Raw genomic sequence first — 18431 nt, 5'->3', positions numbered from 1 at the left:
GCGAGAGGGAGGTGGTGGGAATGAGCGCTTTCGTTAATAATTAACTCAATTAACCCCAAATAGTGATCGCGACCGACGTGGGACGAGGCGGAGGGAAAAAGGAAAAAGCGCGAAAAGGAAAAGGGAGAGGGAGTGCCGTTCCTATATTCTTCTTTCTCCAATCCCCTCTCCATATTCCCTCCCTTCCTCCCCCCTGTGACGCCTTCTAACGCCTGCCACGTGCGCTACCCTAACCTGAGATCAGGCCCAATTTGAGCGGTTCTCATACATTCTCTCTAACGGCTACCGTTTCTTCTCGTTTCGCCATGCCCGCCAGAATGTTATTTACAAAGCGAAACGAAAATAGAGCCTGATCTCAGGTTAGGGCTACCCGTATTTTAATACTTAAAAGTGGTTGTAGGGGCCGATTATTATCCTAGCGGGTGTCCGTAAAGCGTCGTTCGATTGAATTAACAAAAAATATAGACAGCGTGTATAAATCAGGCTGACACTCCTTGACAGTTTTATTATCATTACTGTTGAGTAAAAAAATGGTACGGTAAGAAAGCTGTTTTTTTTAATACTGTATATATATTTGTAAAAGGACAGCTTTTTTACAAAAATATATTTTGTAAAAAAACGGTCATACTCTAAATGTTGCTGGCGAATTCAGCTTGTGTTCATATTAAAGTTGTTTAGCCTTTACAAGTGCTTTCTGGCTTATTTCTGGATCTCTAAAATAAAACACGCATTGCCGTACCTTACAGACCGCCTTTATAGTCCGTCATTCTTATAAATAAATCGGCTGCTGTTTTTATGGCCTCACAAGTTGCTGTGTGTGTCAAATGGTCTAACAAGAAAGTGTATGTGCATTTGTAGGCCAGCGTTTCCTTTTGCTTGATTAGACGACTGAACATGTTCCTACATCATGCTGAAAGCTTAAAGTTGTAACGCAGACATGACACTGCATCAACATGGAGTTTAACGTGGATTTCAACATAGCATGAATCCCGTGATAGAAGTCTAGCGTAACATAATACAGGAAATTGCCTAACAATTGCTGTCGTTGATTCTTGCTGAAGATTTTATGCTAGAAAAGGAGTTATAATTTATTTGTCCACTGCTAAGAGCATCAAAGAATTATAGCCAAGTGTTTTGTTGACAGTTAAACCGATTATTGCAGCTGATAACCTTGGGAAAAATAGATAATTAATACGGAGCAATATTCTGTACAGTTTTCGGCTTGAACAAAAGTAGCAATAAAGGAGAGAATAGAAGGCTTTGGTTGCTGCAAGAGATGGTGACAGGCATTGCTTATAAATAAGACGGTGAATAACCTAGCTATTGTATTATTGCCTAATATGCAGTTACTGCCGTGTGTGACTTCGGCCGATAAGCATAACAAATGAAATTACTGCCTGTTCCTTCTTCGCATTTAACAATTAGAAGGTCCTGGAAAATTGAATGACAAGGGAAACAAGAAGAAATAATAAAAATAATAAAAAGAACGTAAATTTTTAACGCTTTCAGCGAGTTAACAAAGGAATTTAAAAGCCCCACAATAAAGGGGACACGGGAACGAGAACGTGAACATGACTACCCGGATATCTTATAACGTATAGTTTGAGAAGCGCACGAAAACTACAGTTCAATAAAGTTCGAACCATGCTCTAGAAAACAGCCTGTCTTCGATAAATGGGTTTGTCAAATGGTCTAAAGGAAGAGCATGAAGCTCTTTTTTTCACGAAAATTTATATGTGTAAATAAGTAGGATTTTTACATAAAAAGGCAGCTTTTTTCCAAAAATATAATTTGTAAAAAACCAGCTTTTTTACATAAAAAAGCCGCTTTTTTACAAAAATATATTTCTGTAAAAAAGCAGTCTTTTTTACAACCGCTCAATTTGTAAAAAAGCAGGATTTTTACATAAAAAAGCAGCTTTTTTACAAAAAATATATTTCTGTAAAAAAGCTGGCTTTTTTTACAACTTTACTTTTGTAAAAAAGCAGGCTTTTTACATAAAAAAAGCAGCTTTTTAACAAAAATATATTTCTGTAAAAAAGCAGTCTTTTTTACAACTGCTCAATTTGTAAAAAAACAGCTTTTTTAAGTAAAAATGACGCTTTTTCTACCAGAACCGTTTTTTATGCAAGAACATTACTATTAATATTTTTTACAACTGTTTTTTTAATGTTCCTATTGTACCCAGCATAGAAACACTTGCCACAAAAGTATAAAAATCTTGCTGAATTATTAAAAAACTAGCCCCGGCTTTTTGGTCTCAAGTAAAAAGAGATATTAAATAACTGATCCTGTGAAAAAATAAATAACAGACCATTCATAACACGCCGTGGCTCGATTTGTAAATTCGTTGCCCCCAACGCACACATTTTTAGGGCTTCGTCACGCTTTCCTTCGCCACGAATGTCTGGTGATCCTGGTTAGAAAACTGGCTCTGATTGGTCCGTAAACCCAGAACGAATGTCGCTGCTCTTTTCAGCGGGCCGCGTTCGTGGGGAAGGAACGGTGACGAAGCCATGAGAACGTATGCATGGGGCCGGAGCTAGTAAATCCGACGATAATGAGAAATGGCTAGTCTGTAATTTGAAAGTATAGTAAGTATAGGTAATAGCATGATTTGTAGTGATATTTGGCATAAATACCACGAGTGATATTTCGAAATTGTTATGCGTAATTTCACGAGCCGTTAGGCGAGTGAAATTTGAGACAATTTTGAAATATCACGAGCGGTATTTTTGCCAAATAACACGTACAAATCATGCTATTATTTCTTTATACCACTACCCGCAAAAGGTTTGTAATTTTCACATGTAGTTATTTCAAATTAAGCTGAAATACCACTGCTCTAAGGCAATCAAATTGCAGAAATTTATCATGTAGTGGTATAATACACATTATTTCACGCGATATGTTCTTGTTAGTATCCTGGTACATAAAATGAAACTATCTTCAGATAAGGCGAGGTGCGAATTCAATTGGCTCACAGGCACAAAAAGCTGAGGCCTGTGTCCACACAAGTGTTGAAACTTACTAAAATTTTTCAAATTATAATTTATGTATTTTCTTGCGAAAATAGCCATTGACATCGTCTCCAGGTGGAGACACACGCAAACCAAAAAGGACTCCCGTGGTCATAGGTCATACATCACCTAAAGAGCTAAGCTGAGCAAAATAGTACAAGGTTTCCATACCTTCCAATAAGTATATTGAGTGAACCTTACCACAAATTTTACTATATTGGTGTTCTTAAGAATATAGTTAGCTACACGTCAGCCAACAAAAGTTACAGTACTTTTTTAAACTCCGTAAAGTCAATACGAAACCATTGGATACTACTAGTGACTGAGATGAAAGAAAGAGGCTGTAAGACCCCGCTCAAGTTAGGCTGTAAGTACCAGTGATAACATTTTGCCACATCGAACTTTCTCTTACCATGTTAAGCAAAAAGCAACTTCAAATCAGAAACAGGTGCTTTTTCACAATAAAGCCGCCTGACTGCAAATCTCCTTCTACCAGGAACTCAGCCATAACCCGGAGCCATATTTGTCCAGCAAACCCTATCCACGTCCCAAATAGCAACTCCTCTTCTAGATACCTTACAAAATCTTCTTGTAAAAACTACACTTTAGTATCGAATACGGACCACTTCCCTATCAAAATAATTCAGCTTAACAAACAAATTTATTTCTGATCGCAGTATTCGACCATTTAGAGCCAAGTATCACTACCTCTTCCTCCAAGATGTCCCGGATGAAAACATTGGGTTGAATTCAAGGGATCGTCTTATACCACGAGCTTGGGGCCTGGGTGGGAGACTGTCATCAGTGCCAGTAGAATCTTTAGGAGGCCTAGGAACCTTATTCCCCTGCGAGCTTTTCTTTCGGGTACTAAGTGGACTTCTGATCAAATTTGATGAATACAGAGTAGGACTAGATTGAGTTCTGTTCATGGAAGGATATCCTTGACGAAGGACAGAGGGTGACATACCAATATCCACAGTGTGCACAGGCTGGTTAGGTAACTGGTATTCCTATGTGAAGATAAGAGAGTACGTACCTAAATATAAGTTACAATAAAAGTGGTTCATGCGATAGGGAAATCTGACTAGACTGTCTGGTTCTTGGTGTCATGGAATATTCTTTTGAGACACTATGTCATGTTTTCGGTGATAATAACGGCAACATCTACAAAAAACGTTTATATTGTTATTTCAGGGAAAATAAGAGTCAATCCATTGATTGCACAACAAAAAATGAAAATTATCTTTTCAACGAATGAGTACAGAGGCCTCAAAGGAAATTCCATGTCGGCATCCTGAGAGAGTGGGTCAGGTTCCAGCACACGACAAATAGGCTACCTTCTGGCTGTATTTTTGTTATTCAAGTTAATTCGGCTAGGCCCACCATATGCGGGCATGCACGTGCGTGCTTGCTCGCTCGCTCGCTCCCTTTCTTCCTTTCTCATGTTTACATGTTCTTTTAGTGGGGATCACATTGGTGATAAGATAGGAACGTGACATACCATATCAAATGATGCCTGACGTAACATTCTGGGAGCTCTTTTCTCTCTGGTTAAATGTCCTACTGAGTTGCGTGGGTTAGCGGGAGGGCTGTACGAAACACGACTAGACCTGGAAGCTCTTCCTTTACTGTCTTGTTGATTTAAGACTGTTATACTGTCAAGAGATCCACCAAGATAGCCTTTATTGCTAGCTTGCTCGGACAAAGCTCTCGTTCTAGTAAACAGACCAGCATTTGGTTGTCGTTCAATAGCGACTTTTTCTTCTTTAGGAACACAATGTTCTTGCTTGTTAGCTAGTTGATTCAGGTTAACATTTGGACGTTTTTGTTCTTTAGATGGGCCCGGTTCATCTCCAGAGTTCTCCCTAGGAATTTTGTCGATAAAAGCTGGTCTTTCTGTGTCATCCTCTACAGCTTTAAGCAAGGTATCAATAACACTTGGTTTTTCTTCACTGATTCCTTCATTTCTACCAGAGTAATTTCTATCCTCTGAATGAACCACAGGTTTTTTTTTAATTTCTTCATTTGTATCAGAATACGTCCTTTGCTTTAAAAGAACTACAGATTTTTCTTTGATTTCTTTACTTGTATCAGAATGCGTTCTTTCCTTTAAGAGGTTCGTAGGTTTTTCTTCAAAGCTTAAGTTTATTGTTGTATTGTTGACCCCAGTCGTGGAGGTCTTACGTGTAACATCACCAATAATCTCAGTTTTAGTATCAACATCAGCATCAGCTTTACTATTAAACTCTTCAGCAGCTGAATTATCATCCGTTTCTCTGTGGTGTTGTGTTTCTACACAGTAATCTTTGCTAGAATCAAAAGGTTCCAATGATGCATCTTCTGCTTCATTTTCTTCCCCTACAATTAAGTTATTTGCGAAAACGTTTTCTTCTTCTTTGTTAAAGTTGATTGGAAAGCCTTCTTCCCTGGGTGGATCACTTGCAGATGCTGTTGCAAACTCTTCTTCTTCCAAGAGCTGCTTACCATTAGTCTCACATACGCTGCTGCATACGCTAGATTCAAGGTCGGTATCCAATTCACAGTTGGCAATAATTTTAGCAGTTTCAGATATTTCTTGGTCAGCCTCATTTATTTGGTGTTTTTGAGCAGCAAATACCACACAAGCAACATGCCAAGAGCCACAAGACACCTAGTTTAAAGCAGCGTAAAAAACAAGATTTGAAAGTCACAATCCACACTTTACATAACATCGAGGACAGGTCGTGAGTGTAGACATGTAACAACCGCAATCACTCTTGATCGCAACTCGTGCACTTGGGGAAGAGATGGGACATTGGGCTGACTAACGTACACCAAAAACCCACAGAAAATCCAAACAAAAAAATTCGAAGACCTCAACGATAAAAAGGGATCAAATTCACAAACCCCACTTAAGATTTTCGAAATAATTTTGTATTTAGACGTCAAAACATTGCAGAAATTGTGCGAAATTTCACGAGCAACATGCCAAACTTCACCAAAGAAAGAATAACTGAAAAACGGTAAAACAGAAAACAAGAAACGATATTATCCTATAGGAGACATCATCGTTTACAAACGATGTGTCTGTTATTTCAATTCGTAACGAGTGAAACAAAAGAATCTTTTGTTTCAAGAACCAACGCGCTTCTGGTTGGCAGCGTGATTGTTAAACCGCAAAAACAAAAACTCCAATACTTCCTTCGAAAGAAACCTCGGTACTAATAATTTTAATCATTTAAGTCCCAAGAGTGATCAACATTAACATTTTCCAGCTAGCAATGTATGGAGATCAGTCTGGAGAATTCGTATGTGGATACTGTTGACCAGGGCTACCCAGTATTTAGCATTCTAAAGTGCTGTTTGACTAAAAAATAGTACAACTTACCTTCAATGCCTTCCACACTCCTAGAGAAACCAGGTGAGGTTCAAACTGAAAAAACCTGCCATTTTCATCATCTCGGATCACATTATTAGAGTTTTTACCCCACATATATAACTTGCCATCATCTGTAATGAAACGAATAAGTTGTAAGTGATCACAAAGTGTCGCTTTAAGTTACAGACTTCTTCAAACAGAGGTAATAGAGTCTCAGATGGTAGTAACCTGTTTCATATAATCATACACACTCAGTGATTTTTTATGTGGCCGACACCGAAAGCATCCCGACACAGGGGACAAAAAAAACTTTAGTACAGTGATCGTTGTGTTTTAAGCAATCTGATTTGTTAGCTATCATTTGCCATGTTTGAATTATTTTGTAAAGATCTAACTTTTGCGCATGAAATGTTTACCGCTCCAAGCACATGTGTCAATCAAATCGTTTTCTGTGGTTACCTTTCTGATTCTGAAAAGAAATAATATTATTACGTATTGTACCGCAGCTGCCGTATTTTTGTAACTGCTAACTTACCAGTTACTGCAGCACAAGTGTTTTCTCCAACAGATACATTGGTAACTTTTCCTGGAAGAAGGTTGAAGCACAATTCTCTTGGGTGACTAACAAACTTCACAGACTTTCCTTGTCCAAGTTGACCCTACACCGATGAACAATTATTTAGTTACGATTCCAGTGTTATTGTACACTCTTCGAAAAAGCCCTATAATAAATGTGCAGCGTTATGACACTGATGTTCAATATGGCCACAACAAATTTATATTGTTGTTCTTTGTGAAACAAACTGCTTCTTCTCACAAAAACTCAAACAATATACCACTGTCATCATGTTTGAAGAAACTAAATGAGCTGTAACGGCGCAGAGCAATTAAGGAATTCACTATTACAAAACTTTTCTCAGCAGAAATCTTTTTTTTTTTGCTGACAACATTTGCTAAACTTTAAAAATAAACCCTTCTCCGATTTTCTTAACTTTTGACATGGAAAAGGTATTGAAAGTCAGCCACCACCGCTGCCTTAAAATAGGAAAAAGTACCAAGTTTGAGAGAGATTTGTCGAAAAGGAACGAAGGCATAAATCTCCACAAAAAAAGTCACAAAATTTGTGGAAGTTTGAACGGTGGGGGGGGCAACAACTTGCTCCCCACCATACATCAAGTCTGTAAATTTATTTTCATAACTGACTTATTGGAGCTACACCTTCGCTTGCTTTAGACATACCACTTTCAAACTTGGCAACTTTACTAATGTTAGGCGCTCTTTTCAGTGGTTTTGAAAAAAAAACATGAAGTGATCTATTTGGAGATTTGTTTTGAATGTATGTAAACGATTTGAGGCAACAATTTTTGCTTATGTAGTAAAAGTAAAAACTGGCTGTGTTCTTTCTTGATGTGTATTTAATATTATTTTTTACTTTGATTCAAGTCCAGCAGAAATTATAAAGTGCTATAACTAGTACATTTTCCATCAACATTACCTCAAAATTATTACCCCAGGAATAAATTGTTCCACTTGAAAGAAGAATCAATGAGTGAGAGTCTCCACCAGCCATGTCTAATAGTTTATCATGTTTTGTGCATGAATACACACATAATGGTGACAAGACATCGGTCTTGAATCCACATGCTTTACCATAACCCCAGGCATACACATGTCCATATACTACCAATAAAGAGAAATTAGACAAACAACGCACATCTACTCACTGCATCTAAACAAAGGTTGGATCATCTATAAATGTTGGAGTTAAGTCAAAAGTCATTCCAAGATAATGTTCCGTCGAGTTCACATTCTCAGGATTGTCACTAAGTTTTCAAGTTGCCAGGTAAATACAACCAGTAGGCAAGATCAATCAAACAGCAAGGGGTTTCTTTTGATTCTATGTTTCTTCTATTTTCCTTTGAAAGTAGCCGGGGACCATGTTCATAGAAGCCGGAGGAAATCCCCAGTCCCCACCTCTTAATGGCAGCCCTTCATTTTTGAAAAAACAAAGCTTTGTATCTAAAGGGATCACTCATTTTGGTTATTGCTATTACCATGGTACTGCATCTTATTGTTTCAGCAAGGCCAAAAATATCCCATTTTATTTAACAGGGACTGAATTATTATCACAGTTCTCTGGAAATACTTCACTTTTTCAGTGACTTCAGTAAGGTAATGGTTCTATTTGAGCACCTCTAGCTTTCTAGTTCCTTTTAGGTCTCCTCACTAGTATTTTTTTCTGGTAATTTATTTTGTCTCCTGTATTTTTATTTTTTTTTGTAGCAAATGACCATAGTAAGTAGAGGGGACATACATGTGGATATATAAAATAAATGAACAATAAAATCTCTTATTTGAAAGTTAAAAAAACCTTTCAATATTGGTTCCAGAGCTGCTTTTTCATTTGTATTTTTTTAAAAACATTTTTTGATAATGACTGCAGTAAGGTTCCAAGGTTGGTGAACTAAACTTTACAAAAGGAATGGTCATCACCTAAAAAGCAAAAACAGAAAGGATTGTAAATGACAAAATAACCTCTTACAAATTCATGTTGAAGAAACATACCATCAGCAGCAAGAGTATGACTGTTACCACATGCAATCACGGAGACTGGTGGTATTTCTGGGATTGTCTTAGCACACACAACATCAACTGTATCACCACAGCCAATCTGACCTCTGTTGTTAACACCAACAGCTGCCACTTGACCACTTGTGAACAAAAAGATGGAATGACGTGAACCACAGGCAACTTGAGATACTGGACGACGTAACAGAGTATCCACAAAAACTGGTCGTAGCTACAGATGTGAAAACAAAACACTTGTAAAATCAATATAAGTTAATAATATTAAAATGAAAAGCCTTATATATGCAAGTTTTTGAAAGGGCTTATAGCACACAAGACATATGCATTTAATCAATGTTTCACGGTGTCCAGCGGCATGGTTGCTCAAAAAAATAGGAAAATAGGAAATTTAATTTGTATTAAAAAACAGGGGAAAAATAGGAAAATCAATAGTACTTTCGTCGACATAGATAGCCTCCCTGCTCCCCATCAGGGCTATAATAAAGGCCACGAGTCCTTAGCCTTTACGTTTGCAGGATTCAAACCAACTTTCACGACTTAGAAGGAGTGACAAAGATCAGTAACGTTAGTTTTTTGGCTCAGTTATGCTGTAATCAGAATGACATTCTTGACTACAGGTCCAGCGCGGTTGTTCAAAGGTGATCATATGACAATTCCCTTCAAGTTGGCGGCAAATCTCTGAAAAGCTTCAAGGAGTGAAATTTCTTAGGATAGAAATTTCTTACGATACCATTGTCATTAAAGGATATTGAACTAAAAAGTCCCATGGAAAGCTTTCGTTCCATTAATCTACAATCGGTAGCTGGTTGAGGATATGATTGATTGAGTTAAAAGACCGAATCGTTTTAAATACCAAACCAAGCTTTCCGCGGTGTATGCAAAATGACACGGATCTGTTTGGTACCAGATTGTAAGTGTGTTATGGTTAAGTTCTAAGAGGAACGTAACACTCTGCTTAGCTATGATTGCAAGAACAGTTTCGGAACCAAAATATTGGATTCTTTGCCAGTTGCTTAGGAATAGCTGAGAACAAGAGCTCACCAAGAGAGCTAGTGCCGTAAACTAAACTTGAGTCTGTTCTTTTCGTGTAGCATACAGAATCCAGCTGGTGATTGGTTCTTTAACCAAGAAGCTGATTGGATGATTTATCTGATCTGTGTTGTTAAAGGGCAACTTGATCATCTTTTCAGTTTCAAAGATGAACAGAAAAGGGAGCAAGACTTCAAAATAATTACATCATGAAGTGTTCAGAGACTGAAATGTGTAGTTCCAGAAAATATCCAGACCCCCACCACGGAGGGAATTTCACTTAGGACCCCCCCACCTCCCTGGATTTTCCATTTTTGCAGGGAACTGATGACCCCCCACCCCCTCGGAATTTCCACAAGTGTGACAAAGACCCCCCAACCCCTCTGGAAAAGTTCATTTTCACGAAGAAAGACTATTAAAGTAGAAGAATGAGGCCATTTATGGTTAGTACGCAATGGTTTCCATCAGAAGCTTGTACGCTTCTGTTTCCATTTATTTGAGTGATCTCACAACATTAAAACACACTACACCACCACAAAGTAACCTGATCCGCAATTTTTGCTCATCTCTTACGTTAAATGAAACAGAGAAAGTTAATAAGCCCGTTATATTTGTGAATTTACCTTAATCAGGGCAAGCTTACGATTTGTTATTCGTCTTCATGGGCGTAATGTTGATAGATTCGTGAATTAACGCCATTTCGCGGGGGAATGCAGAACAAGTCTAACTTACGACCACAAAATTAATGCAAAACAAAGAGAAGAATAAAAACTCTGAACTCTGAAATGATAACAATGAATACCCCCTGCATCTTGAAGGGAAACCAAGTTCAATTTACTGTTTTTCGATCGACTGATGCGACATGATGCGCGATGGCCGTATACATGTTTGGTGAAATCCACACCATTTCAGCGAGGATTCGATCTTAAACATGCCACACCTCAACCACAAAATTAAGGGAAAATAAAAAGGACAATAAAAACTCTACATTTTAAAATGGTTACAATGTATAGCTTGTGCTTCTTGAGGCAAAATTCCCACTCTACTGATCGATCGACTGACGCAACGTGATGTGTTGCACGCGTTGATGTTTTGAGGGAGACTGGTAACGAGTAATAATGGCGGCCGAATACGAGAATGCGATAAAACGAGTTGTAGTCGGTCTAATTCCTTTGAAACTACATCCAAAACGCTTTTGGAAGAAAGGAAACCTGGTTAAGATCAAAAGAAACAATCTTAAGTGATATATTTCAAGTTATTTATGTCCTAAAAATGATCTACCAGGTCGGTAACAAGCAATGTTCGAACTCAGGTCGAAAACGAAATGATATTGACCCCCGGGAAAGTGATTTTATGGTCCAGCCCCCCTCCCTTCTGGAATTTCCTGGGCCTCTGACCCCCCCACCCCCCTGGAATTTCCAATTCCCTCCGTGGTGGGGGTCTGGATATTTTCTGGAACTACACAATGCAGTTTCAGTGGGCTATGTACAATATTATTCAATAATCATGAGAACTATAACATTTCATACAATACATGTACATGTAGGTGCACTAGAAAATTATACAAAAAGTAACAATAATTATAACCAGAACCAGAACTCTAATGGGCAATAGAGGTCATGGAAAGAGCAAATGTAATGTAACTAATATTATTTTTGCTAATATTAGAACACCAAACTCAACATACTACTTGCTTTATGATAAAGCTCACTTTAAAACACAATACAACTATAATCCCATTTTCAATTTTGGCTTCACTAACTAAAAAAGAGGAAAAATAGGAGGTTTTTGTTTAAAAATAGGAGAAAATAGGAATATGCTCAAAAAATAGGAAAAAGTAGGAAAAAATAGGAACTGGACACCCTGATGTTTTTTTGTAACTTCGACAATATTTTTTTCCTGACTTAATGCATCTGACCATTTAATAAAATTATATACCACTTATTAACCGCGAGTGAGGTCATTACAGGCAAATCTCAGACCAAGGCCTTGATGTATTGACTGAGTGATACCGAGGTCAAAACATCAAGGCTGAGGTCTGAGATTTCCCTGTAAATATGACTGAATGGACGAGATTAATAATTTATTTGTCATACCGCCTTTTCATTATGGACCTGAGCCTGTGATCAATTAAAAATCAACACCGGTAACTTGCTAGTGGATAGCTCTAAAAAAACACATCATCTGAAGGAGATGTATACTTGAGCCTGTGATACAGTCATGTGACACTGGTCAGCGCTTACCCTTTTTGACAGCTGTCAGTTTACCATAACAAGGATGTCCACTATCAAGTTAAACACAGATTGTATATGCCTTGGACACCTTAAGCTAGTAATGCCCAGTCATTACAAAGACAATAATGCCCACTTAGCAGCCAATCAGAGTGTGCGTACTATTGTAGCCATACAATAGTATGGAATAATAAGTTATAATAACAAGCCATAATTAAAAACAACTTTAATATTAGTAGACGTAAGTGTAAAGAAAGGAATGTTTCAAACAAAATTTAATGCTTAACAGCCTGCCAAATAGATATTTTTTCAAGGCAGATTCCAAGGTCACATACGTGAGTTCTATGCATTATATAAGTTGTGATAATAGAGTCAGTAGTTAGGAGAATGGAATTAGATAACAAGAAACTTAAGACCTGATTTTCCTTGAAGTCAGGTTTCCGGAAATCATATCCTAATTGTCCACTGTAGTTATTGCCAAAACTGAAACAGTCTCCATCTTGTGTCCATACAAAGCTGTGTCGTGTTCCACATGTGATTCCCTTCAGTTTGGTACCTAAAGACACACCCAGGTGAACTGGGCGAGGATGTGCACATGTCTCTGTGTCCCCTGTGCCTAGCTGGCCACTGTTACTGTTGCCCCAACTGTATACCTTATTATCATCTGATATATAAGAACAATAGCAGTAGTAAGTAGCACCTTGTTTTGAAGGAGGGCAATGGGTGGGGGGATAATTCATGACAAGGTGAATTTCAAGTTAATATGTCACAGAAATCAATATACCTTTGTACCCACTCACTTGTTGTTTTGTTGTCCAATTAAAACAATAAAAGTACAGAATGTACACTAGAAGAACTAATGCTGGCTGTACTTAATGATGCCTCTGTGTGCAATTCTTTCCCAAGAGAAAGGTTGTTGATGCAAAATTTTATCAGAATATCACCATGCAGTCTTTTAATAAATAGCAAATACTTAAGTGTCCAAGTGTATCACAATGTCAATGTAATGTCACATTGTTCTATAGATAATGAGGACCTTTTGGTGAAACAATCTGCCACTTTAGAATTTTATATGTATTTCAGTGAGGACTTTTTTCAGTAAAGATGTCATTCTTTTAATCTTTTTTACTTGTATGAGACCTTCATGTACATTTACAACAAATTTCAATTTAATGACTTGGGGTTACAAACTCAATTCAGAGCTGTAAAGGTGGCTGAACACAGTTTTGTGGGTGGTCAACAGTAACTCGCGTGACGGCATGTGTTTTAATCAAAAAACCTAAAAATCACTTTTTACCGACTTTTTCACCTGATTTTACATTAAATAGACAGATTTGGTTGTTTTATGCTGAAAAGCGGATTTTTCTCAAAAAGCTTAGTACTTTGCTTAACCCATTCGCTCCCAGGGAGATTTTGCTGAAAAACACGTTTTGAAGCTAGTCGAGTGGTTTTCTGGTCACTGTCATGTTATAAAGAGGTAAAACTTACCACAAAATCGTTTACAGGTCATACACTTCACGGCCTTCTGATCCAGATGCAAAATATTAGCTTGCGTAGTTCGGGCAGGCGCAGAAAGCAAAATTTTGAGATTTTACTTTTTGCTTTCTCTCCTCCCCTCTTTTTTCGCTTTTCTTGCCTCATTTTTTTTTCTCTTGCTGGGCATTTAGTAGGCTTCATTTTAGTGGTGTTAGCGGACAAAGTTGCCCTTGACCGTTAAAACTGATGATCTCACAAGCAGTAGAAAAGACGTGGATTGGCATGGGCGGTTACAGGCGGCTTAGGGGCGAATGGGTTAAATTAGACAAACAAACATGGCAACAAAAAAAGCAGTGGTACACAGAAGACGATTTCTCAAAATCTACCCCTTAAAATGTTGTGTTTTTGGCAGAATATTATTTTATTTTTATCATACAGTGGAATCCTGATTTCTCGAACCTCCAGCGGAAACGCAAATTGGTTTCAGAAATTGGGAGTTCGAGATATCGAAAGTGGCATCAAATTATGCTTAATTGGCCGGGGTATTATGTGATTATGAGTAAGTGTTCAAATTTTAACAAAAATACATCCTTTTTAATGTAGATCTTGACCTTCATTCATAAACAAAACATACTGTACTTAAAAAACAAAAATAGAACATAACAGAACACAGTCATTGTACCTTTCAGACTGATGACAGATGGATTTGTGGCTTGTTGAGTGATTAAAATGCAAGAAAACAGCTTATCTGGAATTGTCAATTTGTTTAAAGGCGTGAATGTAATTGATGTCTGCACTAAGTGGTTTTAATGTTATTTATTAATTTTATTAGTTTTAATAATTACATTATATATTATATAACTGATTATCTAAAAACCCATCTGTTAAAATTTGGTCAAATAAGTTTCAAATGGTGATGATCAGTTATAGGAAGCTGTATGCAAGTTTATAGGAAATCTAATGAGTGAATTTTATGTAAACTGAGCAAAAGTGGAATTTTAAGGTTGCATTCAATCATTCATGTTATTTATTAATTTTATTTATTTACCAGTAAAGCCTACCCTTTGAAGCAGAAGATTGATGAAGTGGGGTCAGCTAAATATTACGAAAAAAAAAAAGAAAGAAAAATGCAAAGTACATTTCTAGTTTACAGGACTGTGATTGAATGAAGAAATGGACTGTTTAACTTTAGGTAAATTAGTATTCTCAAAGAAAGACTGAGGCAGACAGTTCCACTGAGTGATTGTTCTAGGGTAGAATGAGAGACAATGAGAGGAGGTACTGGTAGATAAAGGAACAAAGCTGTAGCTGTGAGAGTGCCGGGATCGTCAGAGTTGGATATCTCAGGTACTCTCTGGCATCGACTGGTAGGAGTCCGTTGTAGATCTTGAAAAGGAGTGCAAGCCGCATGTCAGCTCTCCTCTGCTCCAGAGTTCCCCATTCCAGGTCATCTAGCATATCAGTGACACTAGAAGTGTGTTGGTATCTCTTTTAAGTCCACCTTGAGGCATGCCTTTGAACCATCTCCACCCTATAGGCACCATTGTTTTCAACACCTAGTCTGGGGTCCCAGATTGTAGAGCCATATCCAAGCTGGGGGCGCACAAAGCCCATATATGCCTTCTCACGCAATGAACTGGATGACAGATTTCAGATTTCTTTTCAGGAAGCCAAGGGAGCGAATTGCTTTGGCCGTGATTACAGCAATATGTTTATTCCACTTCAGATATTTTGAAATGTGAGTGCCAAGGTATCTAGCATCGCAGTCTCTGTTAGTGGAGCACCGTTCAATACACGAGTGAAGGGAATCTGGGTGCATGCACGGGAGACATGGAGTACTTCACACTTTGAGGTATTAAATTGCATTTGCCATTCTTCTCCCTATTCTGTAGAAGGGTTAGGTCATCTGGAGCTGCTGGCAGTTGTCACTATTGTTAATGGTGAGATACATGATGGTATCATCTGCGAAGAGCCTGACCTTTGATTTTATACCATTGGGTAAATAGTTGACATAAATGAGAAAGAGAGAGGGGCCAATGACTGATCCCTGTGGGACGCCCAAAAGAACTCGGGTGGGAGCTGAACTTTCTCCATCTACAGTCACACTTTGCTGCCGGTTATTCAGTACGTTGTTAATCCAGTCTAAGGTATTGTTTCTGATGCTGTAATACTTAAGTTTCAACAATAGCCGGTTGTGACAGACTTGTCGAAGGCCTTTGAGAAGTCCATCACGATGACGTCGGTTTGCTTAGCGTTTTGAGGGGTGTCAATAAGGTCTGTGATGAATTCAAGAAGCTGTGACTCACAGGACCTGTTCTCGCAGAATCCATGCTGTAATGGATAAAGGGTGCTTTTGCCTCTAGGTGGGACATAATGCAGCTTGTTATTATATGTCCTAAGATCTTGCTGCAAATGCAAGTCAGCGAGATTGGTCTGTAGTTCTCAGTGCTGATGATGTGGGTTTGAATAGATTTGCTGTAAATTTTCTGAAGCACAGGTGCAATTTCAGTGGATAGCTCTTTTAAGACAGCAGGCACGAGGTCATCTGGACCAGCTGCCTTACGTGATTTCAAATTCTTCAGAAGTCTAATGATCCCATCACGAGTAATGATGATTTCTGGCATTGTGGGGTACTGGAAGCTATCTTCCTGTGTGTTGTCAAGGATTGCTTTCTGACCATGTTCCTTTAGGCTGAGTGGTGACTCTCTGGTAAATACCGATTGAAAATAAGTGTTTAATAGCAAAGCCTTTCCCTTGGGATCAGATATCAAAGTTCTGTTATTTTTCAGGGGATGGACTCCTGTATTGTCAGATTTTGTGTGGTTGAGTAGACTAAAGAAATGCTTGTTGGCCTCAAGAGGGTTGTCATTATTGCATGGATTAATAATATCTTCTACATACTGGTAGTAGGCAGATCAAAGCTTTTTCTGCACCACATGTTTAAGACCTTTGTATCATGGATCTTTGCAAGATGTCGTTTGTCCCGTTTTCTCATTAGATGCTTAAATATCTTTTGTAAGATATGGGAGGCCATTTCGTGATTACGAAAACGTCACATTTTACCTGCCAATAAAAATCTTTCATCAGTATATTTTTCACTTGCCAAGTTTCAGCTTGGTTATCTGCAACCATTCTCTTGCCATGATTTTGCAAAGGACATATACTCACAAATGGCCAAACTGTGTTCAGCCACCTTAATAAACTGACAAACATGGAAAACATACAGGAGGGGGATATAAGGGAAGAACAAATACTGCAAAACCATACAGAAGTACGTATAAACACTGCACAGAAGTACGTATAAACACCGAACAGAATAACATAAGAAAACTGCAAACCACATTGAAATTACCCCCAAATTTTTAAATATCACAAACTGCTTGGTTTTGTAAAACTGCAATACTGCAACATAACATAAAAATTTCTACAAAATTGAACCAAAAGTCGAGCAAAACTGCATCACCACAAACCTTTACACCCTCATCACACAGGGATCTAAATAGTATAGCTGTGTTGCAGGTAAAACCCATTCTCTGGATAAACAAGTATTCAACAGTTGTAGGCAAATTCTAGCCACTTTTAGAAAGGTGCAGTTGGTGTTTTAAGTTTATTTATAATATATATAAAAAAAACTATAACAATCAAATCTGACTGACCTGCAGGTGTTTGAGGTCATAAAAAACATCACCATAATGCATTCTCAAATAGTTTTTTTCAATTAGAATAGCAAGATGCTGAGAAAATAATTTTAAGAAAAAAGTTCAAGTGAGGTTAGTAGCTGTCAGATTATTCAACTGTTGTCTTACCGGTGAGGACCATTGTATGACTAGACCCACAAGATACTTCTGTCACTGTCCTGTCATGACCTAGCCACAAGGGAATCTCTAGAGCATAATGTCTTGGTACATCCTCAGTATGCCCATGGCCATGTTGACCAAATTCTCCACAGCCCCAGACTAAAAGTAGCCCACCATAACATGTGGCTTCAGACGGTAGGGGATCAGTTACAGGGAGTTCCAGAAAATTCCTTAATGGTTCATCAGTCAACTTTCCAGTCTGATTCTCATATTGAAAGGATATGTTGGAGTTGGTTTGATAAGTGCCACATTTCTGTGACTGCTCAAAATATGAAATTTCTTCGTAGTTATTGATGGGATTACTGCTCTCTATTTGCGTTATGCTTTCAAGCAGTGAATCTTGTGTACTTTGAAGCATGTCTCCATGTTCCGTGGAAGCCATGTATAGTTTCAGCTGCCCTTAATGCTAAAAAAGTGACTTGCATCCATTGTATAAGCTTAATTATAATCCAATTCTGAGGTTAATTTAGCTTGATGTTATTGCAAATCTATATCTCGCATCACCAGAATGAGTTCTTGATAATTCCACCTTTAAGCACAGAATCATCTTTCTGGAATGAATGAAGTGTTTAAGACATGTAGAAAAAACTACAGAGTCAATTATAGGTACATTATTGTCAGCTTATAAGGTTACCTTACCACATCACTTCACATCAGCTTAGCTTATGTCCATTTGCAATCTTTCTTGGGTCAACGTACTTCTTCCTACGCAGTTAACTGATTTGCGATAAATATTAAACGAAGCCAATAAAATATAACATTGTACCGTTTACTCCCGTTTTCAACAATTCCTCAATCCCAAACTCGTCCGCCATTTTGGACGAAACGTCAAACACAAACACGGAGAGACTGGAAACTAATTCCCTCCACT

At 37.9% G+C, this 18431-nt stretch overlaps 1 protein-coding gene across 3 annotated transcripts; it reads right to left on the bottom strand.

Moving 5' to 3' along the window:
* Positions 1–2125: 2125 nt before the first annotated feature.
* Positions 2126–18395, bottom strand: LOC140936244 (uncharacterized). 3 transcript variants are annotated; one of them, XM_073385677.1, is made up of 9 exons: positions 18200–18395; positions 17510–18111; positions 12644–12891; positions 8944–9178; positions 7874–8058; positions 6914–7037; positions 6388–6509; positions 4522–5670; positions 2126–4030 (listed from the first exon to the last, which is right to left on the bottom strand). In XM_073385677.1, exons 2-9 carry the CDS (start codon positions 17940–17942, stop codon positions 3725–3727), a joined length of 2802 nt encoding a protein of 933 aa, XP_073241778.1. In that variant the 5' UTR covers positions 17943–18111; positions 18200–18395; the 3' UTR covers positions 2126–3724. The 3 variants fall into 3 exon arrangements, with proteins under 3 accessions (XP_073241778.1, XP_073241779.1, XP_073241780.1); XM_073385678.1 differs by having other exon boundaries at positions 18327–18360; XM_073385679.1 differs by having other exon boundaries at positions 18195–18210.
* Between the last annotated feature and the right edge of the window lie 36 nt (positions 18396–18431).

Source organism: Porites lutea, chromosome 5, assembly GCF_958299795.1.
Source record: "Porites lutea chromosome 5, jaPorLute2.1, whole genome shotgun sequence".
NCBI lineage: Eukaryota > Metazoa > Cnidaria > Anthozoa > Scleractinia > Poritidae > Porites > Porites lutea.
This window is presented reverse-complemented; position numbering and strand designations above follow the sequence as displayed.

What these genes read in the sequence shown, in the direction of transcription:
- LOC140936244 (XM_073385677.1), bottom strand. Translation starts at nt 17,942, where the DNA reads ATGGCTTCCACGGAACATGGAGACATGCTTCAAAGTACACAAGATTCA. An exon ending in CTGACTTCAAGGAAAATCAG is followed by an intron (nt 9,179 to 12,643) that starts GTCTTAAGTTTC and finishes TCACATCTGTAG; the next exon opens with CTACGACCAGTTTTTGTGGA. An exon ending in TCATACTCTTGCTGCTGATG is followed by an intron (nt 8,059 to 8,943) that starts GTATGTTTCTTC and finishes CTTTATTGGTAG; the next exon opens with TATATGGACATGTGTATGCC.